This window comes from Odocoileus virginianus, chromosome 19 (genome assembly GCF_023699985.2).
Source record: "Odocoileus virginianus isolate 20LAN1187 ecotype Illinois chromosome 19, Ovbor_1.2, whole genome shotgun sequence".
Classification (NCBI taxonomy): Eukaryota; Metazoa; Chordata; class Mammalia; order Artiodactyla; family Cervidae; genus Odocoileus; species Odocoileus virginianus.
This window is the reverse complement of record NC_069692.1, coordinates 33885491-33900112: the sequence shown is the minus strand read 5'-3', so window position 1 is coordinate 33900112 and position 14622 is coordinate 33885491. Positions and strand designations below refer to the sequence as shown.

At 39.1% G+C, this 14622-nt stretch overlaps 1 protein-coding gene across 3 annotated transcripts in view; it reads right to left on the bottom strand.

The window, feature by feature from the left end:
• Positions 1-14622, bottom strand: part of FBXL4 (F-box and leucine rich repeat protein 4) — a 73863-nt gene that overhangs the window by 21659 nt on the left and 37582 nt on the right. For all 3 annotated transcript variants that reach the window (XM_020899772.2, XM_020899770.2, XM_070450074.1), the window contains one exon: positions 5598-5811. In XM_020899772.2, coding sequence (XP_020755431.2) covers positions 5598-5811 — 214 coding nt within the window. The remainder of the gene's footprint in view (positions 1-5597; positions 5812-14622) is intronic.

Below are 14622 nucleotides of genomic sequence, written 5' to 3'. Positions count from 1 at the left end.
GGGAGAAAATCCCCAGGTTCCAATATCCTCTAAAGCTATATTCACCATGCACACATACTTGCTTAAATCCTAAAAAAATGGCATAAATGTTTTCCACTTACCAATGTAGATTATATATAGATACATAAAATATAAGTCTACTACATCATAAATTGGTCTCTCTGAACATAATATGCTATCATGGTGTCAATATTTTTTAATACTAATTTTTGCTTATTTTAGAATTACATAGAGTTTAGGGTAAGGGTAAAAGAGAAAGGGTAAAAGTGGCTGGCACTGGATAATCTGTATTCCTTAAAAGAAAAAAAAAATGAAAACCTCTCCCAAGAAGTTCAAATTCATATCTTCTTTTTCTCCTCATATATTTCCTCAGAGCCATCAGAGGCATCTGAAATCAATCGCTGTTTTTTCTTTTCAAAACAGTTTAAAACATCTGAATGTACTGCCAATGATTATGTGAAGATTTAGAGAGAAGCCAGTCCCCTAAATCTTGTCTTCTCACTCAGGTTTCTCTCATCCACCAGTGCAGGACTCAAACAGTGCACTGATGGAAGGGAAAAAGGGTTGACAGTGTTTTTCGCCCAGTCATGTCCAACTCTTTGTGACCCCATGACTGTAGCCCACCAGGCTCCTCTCTCCATGGAATTCTCCAGACAAGAAAACTGGAGTGGGCTGCATTCCCTTCTCCAGGGGATCTTCCTGACCCAGGGATCAAACCCAAGTCTCCCAAATTGCAGGCAGATTCTTAACCATCTGAGCTACCAGGGAAGACCATAATGTTCTGCTTAAGTAACAGGGAGGTGCTTACAGATGGATACGATTACCAGTGTGGTCACTTGGGTTTGTTTTAAAAGAGACCAGATGATTGTGTTGTCTTTCCCTTTTATTCCTCTGAGTTACTTAGTGTCGATAGGGGAGTCTGATGCAGATCCCGAGAATGACATGATAACAGATGTAAATAAAGTATAGGCAGAGAGCATCGAATGCAGAGCTGGGAAGCTGTTAAAAGTCAACACTGCCTGGGTAGGTTTTTCTCCATTTTGAATTTTGCCATTTGTATCACTAAAATGAGATTATTTTTTATTTTATTGTAAGTCCAATGCAGATCAATGAAAATCAATTTTATATTTTTTTCTATGTACTAAATATAAGAAAAATCATCTAACATAAATTTAAAAATGATTTTATGGTCTTTTAGCAGCTGGATTAATAAAAACAAACTTTAATAGGTAGTAACATATGGTACAAACCAAATTTTACTTAATGAAATCATACAATGATTTCACATCTATGTTTAAGTGACTGGGGGAAGCAGAGTTGATGCTATTTAGACTTGGATACATATGTATGAGGTCTCCAGTCTTGAGCTATGAAATCTTCTCGATCCCTATAAAATCAAACTTTTTAAAAAATATATAATCATATACTATCAGCTTCTGGAGGTAAATTGAAGAAAATTGTAGACTATTTAATGATTCCCTCACACTTAGATGATGTGAATTTATAACATTTCAATAGCGTATCACAGGAAACATTTTTACAAATCATCCCAGATGTAAGATGCTTAGCAAGTTATATAATTTCTTAGTTTTTACCCTATTTTTCTTCCTGAAGGTTTACTTAATAATGAACTAAGCTACCTTTCTTCTTAAAGTTAAATTTAATCAGAAGATTTTTTAAATGAGGTGTTATCTTGCTCAGAGGGTATCAAACTTTACAGCATACAAGGCAATATAAAACAGTAAATACACCAGTAAAACACAGGTGTGGCATACATTTCAGAATGCAAAATCTACTCGAGAAAAGATAGCTGACAATTTTACACCCTCATAAATCGTGAGTCATTTCACCACAGATTAATGAAAACATGGACTAGCACTATCTTCAAACTGGCATTCAGGGAGAAAAGTCTTCCCATTTTACAAATAAAGAATCCTGGAACTTGAGAGACTATGTGAAAGAAATCACTAAGAGATCACTCAGCTTGTTACTGGGGCTAGAACTAGCATCAAAGTCTTCTTTCCACCAAGTCACCAGTTAAACTCGAGCTAAAATTCTGCCCCAAGTCAGGAATACTATATTCATGTTTCCATGGATTAGTTTAAAAACTATGTCAAGCTAAAGATATCTACTCTGATCTACCAATAAAAAGGCTATACACCCAGATAGCTTTATAAATAAATGCTAACAGATAATTCTCATTTATTAAAGATATTCCACCACTCTAATGGCAGAAAGCAAAGGGAAACTAAAGAGCCTCTTGAGAGTGAAAGAGAAGAGTGAAAAAGCTGGTTTAAAACTCAACATTCATAAAACGAAAATCATGGCATTCCAGTCCCATTACTGCATTGCTAATAGATGGGGAAAAGGGGGAACAGTGGCAGGTTTTATTTTCTTGGGCTCCAAAATCACTGCAGATGGTAACTGCAGCCATGAAACTGAAAGATGCTTACTACCTAAAGAAAAGCTATAACAAACCTAGAAAGTATATTAAAAAGCAGAGATATCACTTTGCTGACAAAGTCAAAGCTATGGTTTTATCAGGAGTCATGTAAGGATGTGAGAGTTACCACAAAGAAGGCTTAGTGCCGAAGAACTGATGCTTCGAACTGTGGTATTGGAGAAGGCTCTTGAGAGTCCCTTGGACAGCAACACCAAATCAGTAAATCCTAAAGGAGATCAACCCTGAATATTCATGAAGGACTGATGCTGAAGGTGAAGCTCCAATACTTTGGCCACCTGATGCGAAGAGTTGACCCACTGGAATGAGAAAGATTGGGGGCAGGAGAAGGGGGCAACAGAGGATGAGATGACTGGATGGCATCACCGACTCAAAGGATGTAAGTTTGAGCAAACTCCAGAAGATAGCGAAAGACAGGGAAGCCTGGTATGTTGCAGTCCCTAGGGTTGCGAAGAGTCAGATACAACTTAGCAACTGAACAACAAATATCAAAGAAAAAGATGTCAATGTCACAATCCTTTTTGCCAAGATGTCATACTCCAAGCTCCAAACATGATAAAATGGTGTGAAAAGGAAAAACACAACTCAATTTCATTTAAGAAAGTAAATGTAAAAAGTATTGATAAATAAGTCTTAACTCTTAAAGAATGTTTACTATGAAACAGGTACTGTTACAAACTCTTCATGTATATTAAATCATGTTAATTCTCACAACAACCATTTGAAAGGTATATTATCATTATATCCACTTATACAGAAGGAAACAGGGCATCAAGAAACTTCCTCAAGGTAATATAATTAGTGATATCCAAAGTAGAATCCAAATCCAGGCAATTTGGCTCAAAAATATTAGGAAAATAGCCTAGCTATGTATTAAGCTAAAACATGTAGGAATTATCCCAGGAATGTAAGGACTGTCCAGCATAAGTCATTATATTAACAAATAAAAGAAGAAAAAAGATCAGTGTGGTAATAGAGGCTTTAAAAGTTAATATAATACACATTTTTGATAAAAATAGTCTTACTCAAATGATATTTATCAGAAAGAACATCAAACAATAGATAAAATTAGTAAGTTACATGAGGCGTTGTCTATTTAGTTCACTAATGAAGTCTCAGGGCCTACACCAGTACCTGGCACATATTTGTCATATAGATATTTAAAAAAGAAAAAATTCCCTCTATATTAGAAATAAGATTGGTATACCTATTGTGATTCTATTATTCTACATTATTTATGAAGTTCTACTTAGTGTAACATTGGAACAGAAAGAAAAAGTATATTAATTTCCAGATTATACAATTATATCATTAGAAAACTCAAAAGATACAAGTTATTACAACAATTATAAGCATTCAGTAAGGGGAGCAGATACAAGATAAATATACAAAACTCAGTTTTTCTTTATATTAAAAATAACCAATTAAAATGAAAGAAAATAGTGTCTGAGACTATAAAAGACAAGGGATAAATTTAACCAGAAGGATATAAAATCTAAATGAAGAAAACTATAATATGCTCTTGAATGTAAAACAAGACATATAGGAACAGATATGAAGCCTTATTAAAGAGAAAAATGAAATATAATAAAGGCTCTTCCAACAAAATCTTTGCTGAAAGATATATCTGGAAGAATAACAATACACAAGGATTTAAGTTTAAAAAGAATAGAGAGAGGGGACCTTCCCTACCACACAGCAACACATATACAGAATTGCCATAATAATTATTATTACTCTTACTACTGTTTTAGCAGATAATATTTATTGAGAGTTTACTATGTGTTTGGCACCTTCTAAGTACATTACATGTAAATGATTCTCAAAATACTTGGCCAAGGCAACATTCAACGCAGGCAACGGTTCACTAGAGTGGAGAGGCAACTGGTACGTCATTTTGGAAAAGTAATTTGTCTATCTTATTCATTTCTTTAAATATTTACTGAGTGGCCAATCTTTACCAGGTACTATACTAGATATCAGGAACATGGCAATGAAAAAGATAGACAAGACTCCTACTGTCATGAAACATATATCCTAGTATAAGGAGACAGATGATCATAAGAAAACCAACATGATGATTTCATAGTGATAAAGTTGTTATAAAGAAAATACATTAGGTGATATGATATGACAGGAGCCAACCAGAAGGGAGTGGGGAGGCTACCTTTTATCAATGTCTAAGAAACCATCTCTGAAAAAAAATATTTAAGTAGGACACTGAGTTGAGAAAAGGGCAGTCATAAACAAGCTGGAAGGATATTCCAGACAGGCATAGGACAAAAAGCCATGAGCTGGGCCTGGATCGGAATGTTCAAGGGACAGAAAGAAGGCCAACACAATCAGAGCAGAGGAAACAGGTATACAGCAGTAAGTGGATGCTTATTACAAGGGTCTAGGCACATACTCTGACCAGCAGTACTACTTACAGAACTCCATCCTACAGCAACAATAGCCAATACATAGAAAACTGTGCAAAATAATGCTAATGCTAGATGGTTTGTAAAAGAAAAACATCTGGAAAAACTGAAATGTTGACCATCTGGGGAAAAACTGAGTTGATCATGGTAAAACATAAACTACACAGTTAATGAAAAGAGTCAGGTGGTAATAGATATAATGATCTGGTAAGATGTCCTAGAGCTAAGTGGAAAAAAAGCAAGGAGATCAATAAATATTACGTGACTCCATTCTTCTTTAATGAGACTCCTAAACTATGTATTAGGAATTTTAACTCTGAAGTTCGCTCCTGGATAAATTCCACTTTGCTTCCTCTCACTCCAAGCAAATGTCCTCCTACATACTTTCCTCCCACCACTTTCACAAATTAATTCCCTGCCAGCATTTCAGCTCACCTCAGCCTATTGCTTGCTTCTTTACCTAGAAACATGAAAAGCATTACAAAAATTTTAAGAGCACAGAGGGTAACATTTTCTTAAATTGAAAAACAAAGAAACAAACAAAAAAATACAACAGAATAATTATGAAATGACTGAATCAGCTCTAATTGTTTTAAGATAGTCAGGTGGTGTCACAAACTTAATTTATTTAAAAATCATAAATCATATTATTATGAGCAATTACAGGCAACTGATCATTCCGTTGGTCATTATATTACTAAAAGCGTAAATCTTACCTCTACTTTTGTTCTATAGAGAATGAGTCGTTTCAGGCCGTACAACTTGGCGATGTGGCTGAAAGCTTGAGGTGGTAGTTTATCACAGGAGGAGAGATTTAAGTCCTGTAGATTTGGGCACATCTCAGAAATAATCTCCAAGCAAGTTTCATTAAGGAAGTGGCTGCAGGATAATTCAAGGCGCACTAATTCAGATCCGCAGACCTTCAGAAACCTGTGAACACAATGCTCCGTGTGAATTTCATAAAACTAAAACATATTTTTTGCCAGCACTTTGGAATTATATCGACTCTAAAGCAGACACCTTCGGAAGAATAGATTTCTATTAGGGAAAATAAAAAAACTTGTTTCACTTAAATTCTCATTTACTGCCTGCCGAAACAGGCATGGTTAGGCTACAATAAATCAACCTGAGAAGATAAAATGGATTCACATCACATAAAGAGTCAGCTACTGCTAAGTGAGAAATTAAGAAAGCAAAAGGGTGTATTTCTTCTACTTACCTGTAATTCACACCTGAGCTGGTAGAGCCAACAAACGAAATATAACAAAACTCTCAACTTTTGGAAGCTATTTCTTCCTAAACAGTACCCATCTGGTAATGGATAATTTATTTTGAACATGGCACACAAAATGAAAGCTTAAATGACCTCAAAACAGATCAGACTAGCCTCCTCTCAACTCAGAAAACTTCTGGGTTGGTTTAACTGTACTGGTGAGATACGTTTCTTGACTGCTATTATTTAGTACCTAGACTGATGGTGAAATTATTCCAAGATATTCAATTGCAGCTTCACATAAAATATACAGAAATAATTCAATGTAGGGGACACAAAACACTTTATCAGAGTAGGAATAGTATTTATCTTCATCACATTACAGTTGGAGGGAAAAAGGTCCTGTCCAGAATCACTGTCTGATAATAAAAGTAAAATGTGAGCCCATGAGTATTCAAATCCCTGAAACGAACAACTAAGCAAAGCAAAGCCTTCAACACGTGCCCCACTCACCTGGTCTGTGGACATTTTCTCGCCCGCCTCAATGCCACAATCAGTCTCATACTGTTGGTTTATCCATACTGCATCTTTTTTCTATAAGACTTAATTAGCTTACAAAAATAGATGCAAAACAAAAATAAATCAATCACTTATGAAAATAAAGGAAGTAACACTAGACTTCAAAGGAGGGATTTTTTTTTTTTTTTTTGCCCTGTTCCACCGCTGCCTGGCATGTGACCTTGGAAAGGGCATTTATCCAGCTCTCAGTCATTTCCTCAGGTTTCCCAAGCGGCACAACGGTAAAGGGTCTGCCTGCCAATGCAGGAGACACAAGAGACGTGCTTCAGTCCCTGGGTTAAGAAGATCCCCTGGAGGAGGAAATGGCAACCCACTCCAGTGTTCTTGCCTGGAAAATTCCATGGACAGAGAAGTCTGGTGGATTCCTCTGTTCATATGGTCGCAGAGGTGGATGAGACTAAGGGCGTGCACACGTAGACACACACACACACACACACACACACATACACACACAGAGCATTCCCTCAGCAGTAGAAGGCAGACTAGAAATGTGTAACAGCACTCACCACACTGCTTGTGGTTCTGAACATTCTACAGTAATGTGAAAGAAGTCTGCAAAGGCCAGAGCACCCCAGAAATATCAGAAGTGAAATCTTGGCCAACACACAAACAAAAAATGCAATTGCTACGAATTTATTTTAAATATTGCAAATTAATTCAGTAGCCCACACAGCTTATTTACACCCAAACATCCAAGAAGTTCTGCTTATTCTTAATCCACTGCAGTCTATGTTCTGCTTTCCCTAAATTCATCCTTTCCTTTTAAATGCCAAATTAAAGGGCCTTTCTTTCCAGCCCTTGTATTGCTTGATTTATTGGGGCATTTCACACCATTTCACATGCCGTCCCCTTCCTTCAAATTCTCGGGCACTGTACAAGCTATCCCCTCACCTTGATTTCCTCCCACACGTTCACCACTGTTCTCTGCTATTGTAGTGGCTAAATTGACAGTTTACATCAAGCACCTGCAGGCATTCACTCAACAAGTATTTACTGAGCTCCTACTATGACCCCGCGTTTCTCTAGGCACTGGGGAGCTGGCTGTGGGCTAGGTCCCTGCTCTCGGGGAGCTTACTCACATTTCAGTAGGAGAGGTAGACCATGAACAAATAAATGAGTAAAATTAATAGTATATTAGAGAGTGAAAAGTGCCAAGGAGAAAAGAAAAGCAGAGAACGACAACAGAAAGTGTGAAGGGGAGACAGGGAAGCCTCATTGAGGTGAGTCGAGGCCCAAAGGAAGCGAGATGAAGAGCAAAGCAGCTCCCCGGAGAAGCGGCAAGCAGGCAGCCGCCAGGGCGGCCGCGCAGAGGCGGGACACCTCACACACGGCCTGGAGACGGGAACCGCAAGCAGGCAGCCGCCAGGGCGGCCGCGCAGAGGAGGGACACCTCACACACGGCCTGGAGACGGGAACCGCAAGCAGGCAGCCGCCAGGGCGGCCGCTCAGAGGAGGGACACCTCACACACGGCCTGGAGACGGGAACCGCAAGCAGGCAGCCGCCAGGGCGGCCGCGCAGAGGCGGGACACCTCACACACGGCCTGCAGTCGGGAACCGCAAGCAGGCAGCCGCCAGGGCGGCCGCTCAGAGGCGGGACACCTCACACACGGCCTGGAGACGGGAACCGCAAGCAGGCAGCGGCCAGGGCTCAGAGGCAGGACACCTCACACACGGCCTGCAGTCGGGAACCGCAAGCAGGCAGCCGCCAGGGCGGCCGCTCTGGGGCAGGACACCTCAGACACGGCCTAGAGACGGGAACCGCAAGCAGGCAGCCGCCAGGGGCTCAGAGGCGGGACACCTCAAACACGGCCTGGAGTCGGGAATCGCAAGCAGGCAGCGGCCAGGGTGGCGCTCAGAGGCAGGACACCTCAGACACGGCCTGGAGTCGGGAATCGCAAGCAGACAGCCGCCAGGGCGGCCGCGCAGAGGCAGGACGCCTCAAACACGGCCTGGAGTCGGGAATCGCAAGCAGACAGCCGCCAGGGTGGCGCTCAGAGGCAGGACACCTCAGACACGGCCTAGAGACGGGAACCGCAAGCAGGCAGCCGCCGGGGCAGCCGCGCAGAGGCAGGACGCCTCAAACACGGCCTGCAGTCGGGAACCGCAAGCAGGCAGCCGCCGGGGCGGCCGCGCAGAGGCAGGACACCTCACACACGGCCTAGAGACGGGAACCGCAAGCAGGCAGCCGCCGGGGCGGCCGCTCAGAGGCAGGACACCTCGAACACGGCCTGCAGTCGGGAACCGCAAGCACGCAGCCGCCGGGGCGGCCGCGCAGAGGCAGGACGCCTCACACACGGCCTGCAGTCGGGAACCGCAAGCAGGCAGCCGCCAGGGTGGCCGCTCAGAGGCAGGACACCTCACACACGGCCTGCAGTCGGGAACCGCAAGCAGGCAGCCGCCAGGGTGGCCGCTCAGAGGCGGGACGCCTCAAACACGGTCTGCAGTCGGGAACCGCAAGCAGGCAGCCGCCAGGGTGGCCGCTCAGAGGCAGGACACCTCAAACACGGCCTGCAGTCGGGAACCGCAAGCAGGCAGCCGCCAGGGTGGCCGCTCAGAGGCAGGACGCCTCGAACACGGCCTGCAGTCGGGAACCGCAAGCAGGCACAGAGCGAGAGGCAGACGGGAGCAGGTCAGAGCGGTAAGGGGCAGGCCAGAGCGTGCATCCTATAAAGACTGGTTTTGTTTTGAGGGAGACGGGACTCTCAGACATCAGAGGTTTTTGAGCAGAGGTGTGGTACCACTTGCTTGTGTTTTAACAGGATCACTCTGGCTTCTGTGTGGAGAATAAACTGAAGGGGACCAGGGGTGAAAACCAGGAGATCATCAGGACACCACAGCCACATTCAGGGAAGAGGGCATGGTGCGCCGCATGGGGGGGGGGGGGGGGTGGCCTTGACTGTGGGGGGGGGGGGGCTCCACATTCAGACTGGGGATCTATTTCAAAGGGAAGCAATGGGTGCTAAATTAACAACGTATCTTCTGCATACTGAACTGAATGAGTTCAGCTCCTCTGTTTCTCAACCAAAATTCATTTTTCTGTTAACCATAATTTCCTTATTTACTGATTTGTTTATACTGAGTCTATCCTTCGTATACTTAGTACTGTTTCTCAACCAAAATTCATTTTTCTGTTAACCATAATTTCCTTATTTACTGATTTGTTTATACTGAGTCTATCCTTCGTATACTTAGTACTGTTTCTCAACCAAAATTCATTTTTCTGTTAACCATAATTTCCTTATTTACTGATTTGTTTATACTGAGTCTATCCTTCGTATACTTAGTACTGAGCATGATGTCAGGGGTGTAAAAACACTTGATGAATTTGCTGAATAACTCTTTCAATTATGAAAATGCATTTGAGGAATTTAAATTTCCTCTACTCTGGAACAGACTAAGTTCTATGGACTCAGCATTTTTCCTTTAAGAGGATCAAACTAGGAAATACAACAAAATGAACATTTTTACCTTACTTTGAATATACACTGTAGTTATGGCTAGTTCATCATCATTTATAAGCTAGCAATCTAGAAATGAATGTATGGCACCAGAGATCTATAGTATCCTATTTTGATTTGATGCTTCTAAAATTATTTGCAGATTACAAAAGTTAAATGAGTATATTAACTCTTAAAATCTTTAGGCATCTTATCTATTGAAGGTCTTCATTATTTGGCAAAGTGCTTTGTTCTATAATTCTTTTTAGTATTAGACTTGGAATGCTTTGACACCCCTTTTCTCTTTTCTCTCATTAATGAACTTTTCCCTTCTAAAGATAGCAAGCCAATCATCAGCAAGCTGTTAATAGACTAGAAAACTTCCCAAATTGATTTAATGAATGATAGAACTTGGAAGCACAGTAATGACAATGATCATGCATATACTACCTTTATGACTCTCCCCCTTTTTTTATATCCTATATTTTTACTGAGTAGGTTATTTAGTCAATATCCCCATAGTCAACTCTTCCTAAACTTATGAGATCTACACCACCGGCTTTTTCATAGTATTTCCACTACAAGAAGGCAGAAATAGCAGAATCAATTAATTAGCTGAACACAACTCATTTCCTTCCTTAATGTTCCTCATAGTTTTATTTTAACACATAATTACAGATCTTAGTCATCTGTTTATTCATCTCAATTGTAATACTAGTCACCTGAAAAGAGAACTATAGCTTGCTTATTTCCTGAAGCCTGTTCATTCCATCTTATGAATTCCCATCAAGTATTTCTTGATATTGAGGCTATTAAGAGAAAACCTAAGTTCAGACAAACAGTCCCAAACTAGGTCTCCTGCTATGAGAAAAGGAGTCTCTGGAGAGAGAAAAAAATTGCCTGTCCTTATAAGGTGAATTAATTTGTCCAGAGTAATACAGGTACATAAGAAGTAATTTACTAAATGGTAATTTGCACACTAAAATAATTAACATTATGTGAATGAATGACTTAATCTGAGTTTATTCATCACAAAATAAAAGGCACCAATTCTCACAACCTGCCCTAAGTTTCAAGGTAAAGAGGAGAATTAGGTATAAATATCCATGGCTCTGAATCCTAATCTCATGTTTTGTAGCTGGCCCTCACTGAGTTTTATAAAACAGTATATTTAAGATATTTTTAATTCCAAATAGCTGGAGCATTATTTACTATATCAGATCCAAAATAAAGTTATTAAAAACAAAACTTAACTGTGTACAGCACCATCCAGCAATGGTAGAACAACATGAAAAGAAACTGTCGTAAATTGTCTTTAATCTCTAGGAGTTGACCATCTAAAAGACACAACACTGTAAGACATTGGCAGGCAACTGAATAAACAAATATATGAATACTCAAAAAGCTCTCTATTCCATAAAACGTAACTTTGGGTCAAAACATCAAGTCCTTAAACCTAAAAAGCATCCAATAGTGTTTTCTGAAGGAAACAAGTAGATGTGCTAGGGCTAGAAATTTCTACATAACTGAGGTGGAGCTCAAGGTGATTAGTTTGAGCAGCTATCTGAAGAAAAACTATAGCAGAAAAAAATGAATCTAAGGCTTTTTGAACATCAAAATGGTATAATTAAGCCTCAGAGAACAAACAAACGGAGTGGCAAAGGAATATCCAAGACTTTAGGGAGTGCATTGTAAGAGAAAAGTGCAACTATAATAGATGTGATTTTAATGAATAGTGATATACATGAGCAGGATGTGAAGTTACAAACCACAAATCTGTAGATAGAATAGGATTTTAATAACTGATTAAAAGTTTTAAGTTCTTATTCCACTTCCCCTGCTATTTTGAATAAAATAAATTCCTAACTTCTTTAAAGTGCAGTGAAACAGTTCCAGTTTGTGAGGATAACGTTTCCAGGCAACAAAAATTAACTATATCAAACTTTTCCCAAAGACTTGCTCAAAAGGCAACTCATCATCATTGGTTTCTAGTTCAAAAATGTACTTTTTTTCCCCTTTAAAGTATTATAAATAAGCCTTCTTCACAGTAATGAGCATAAATAGACCACACTTATTCATAGATTATTCATTAATAATCAAGCCATGAATATTTATTGTTTATTCTGGGAATGCTGCCTACAAGCCATAATGACTATCAATTCAGCAGTTACATCAAGGGGGCCAACAGTAATCAGTAGGCAAAGCTCCAGTATCTCCCATCCCCAAAAAGACTCTCTCTCCCTGTTATTTCAACTTTTTCTTTTCTTAATGGGAACAATGACTATGCTTAAAGGAGTGCTATGAAGATACATGGATTTACTGGCTGAAACACTCCTGTGAAATTTGGAAAACTTACATTTATGTATGTACTTTTGTGAGTATTCAAACAGCTCCACGGCAACTAAATGGGCGAATAGAAAATGGAAGAGAGACTGCTGGTGAGAAAGCAGATTGGAGCTTTAACCTTGTAAAAGAAGACCTTTATCCACTGCACGTCTGAAATTCTTAAAATAGCATTGTGAAGTCTTCTTCTAACAACTTATGTTTCTGCTCATGCACCAGAAGAAGCTACAAAAAGAGAGTTTCTGAAAACTGACTTAATATTATCTTTATATCTTACTCATTATACTATGGGTATATGCCACATTTTGCCTAGGAAGTTGGACTTGGTCATTCATTACCAATGTTTTCTTTAATGTTTTTACTCATTAGCTGCCTTCCTGTTATTTTATTTACAAAAATATGGGAATGATATGTTTCAATGTTTATCTTTATATCTGTATCTTTTTTGTAGTAGGAACTATATTATCTATCTCTTCACGTGGTCCACAATACTCACCATAATGCCTTACACACTACACACCAACAGCAAAAACAAACACATAAGTCCCAAATAGTGGGAAACACTGAAGAAAGAGTAATGAGGGGAATGAAAATACCCCAAAGTCCTTATAATGTAAAACAACGCTTACTTATACCAATGGTTCTATCTGCTCTTGGTTAGTCTTGGTTTATGATCCATAGTGCACTCTATGAATACCCACAGTAATCATTAGCTTCAGTTCTTCTTGGTGCCATTAGCAGTGAGGACAATTTGCTAATGAAACATATGTTTGCAGAAAGGGAAGCAGAAAGAACTAAGCTGTGTTCCAATGGAGCCAACAATTTTCAAAATGTGGATTCTATCAAAATTCACCAAAATTACACTGCCAAAAAGAAACAACTCATTTTCTTACATATATATAATACCTACTATTTTATATATATACATATATATATATTTATCTCCCCTCTTAAGCAAGTTTACATAATAAAAAAGAATTTTGTATACATAGCATGTTACAAAATCTTTAGATTTTGACCCTCAAATCCCAGAACACTTTGTCTAAGAACCGCTTCCTCTGGTTCTGTTTCTGGCAGAAAAGGAAGAAACCCAGTGCGTCCATGGTTTCAACATGTGCTGTAAGCCATTACCGCTTGTGTTCATTTTTTATTTTGATGCACAAACTATTAATATTAGCATTTTGAACACATTGGTGCTATTTCAAACATGATTTCATCTGAATCTAAGGGTATCAAATATTTATTTCTGGAACTGCATCTTTAATTTTATACTCTAAGTCAAGGGGAAACAAAGCTCAAAATACAAATTTCTAATTCATAAGCCACTGTGTAGGAGTGCATCCACTGGGGATGTGTGTGGGGAAAGCTGTAGTTCATTCTAACTTCTAAAAACACGATAGGCGATTATTCGTTAATCAAAAATAACAGGTAATTTCCCTGAAGTGTCTATTTCTTCATTATTTAACTTAATGAAACGGATTATACTGTAACTTACAATGAGAATAACCATCATCAAAGTTAAGAGAAAAACACCTGTTTGTATCACAAGAAAAAATGACTATGGCGTTACTAAATGAATATGCACGCGTGCAAGCTTTCAAATGTCTAACAGGTGACATTTAATAGTAAGGAAACTAAATGCTTAAATAGAAAGGAGCAGAAACACCTGGGCAGGTCTGCAAGTGTGGTCGCCTATTTAACATGCAATTGCATTTTCAACATAATTAGTTTAAATGAGCTTCTAAATTTGGGTGATGTATTGCACATGTAATTAAGATTTAATTAAAAATGTTCTATAATAAATTGTTTTCCATTTCTGACAAATCACATTAGAGAGGTAGATTTTGATTTGGAAATAGTTCTTAAAATGTGTTAATCATCTGTGCTGAAAATATGAGAAAGAAAAAAAAGGAGCTCTGTTGAAAGTTACTTGGGATCTTGAAAAATTTGAGGTAAAGAACATAATTTCCCCTCCATCTTATGAAGCTTAGCTGTAAGAGGATGGCGAAATGAACTCATCCACTGTTGTAAGCAGAAGCATTCTGAACAAGATATACAAATGTATTTCTCTTGATTTCTATAAAGTACATGGTATACAATTTCAAACTTGTATTATGTTAACTACTATATAGTAAGTACGGTCTGCTGGTGAAATAACCTCAACGAGG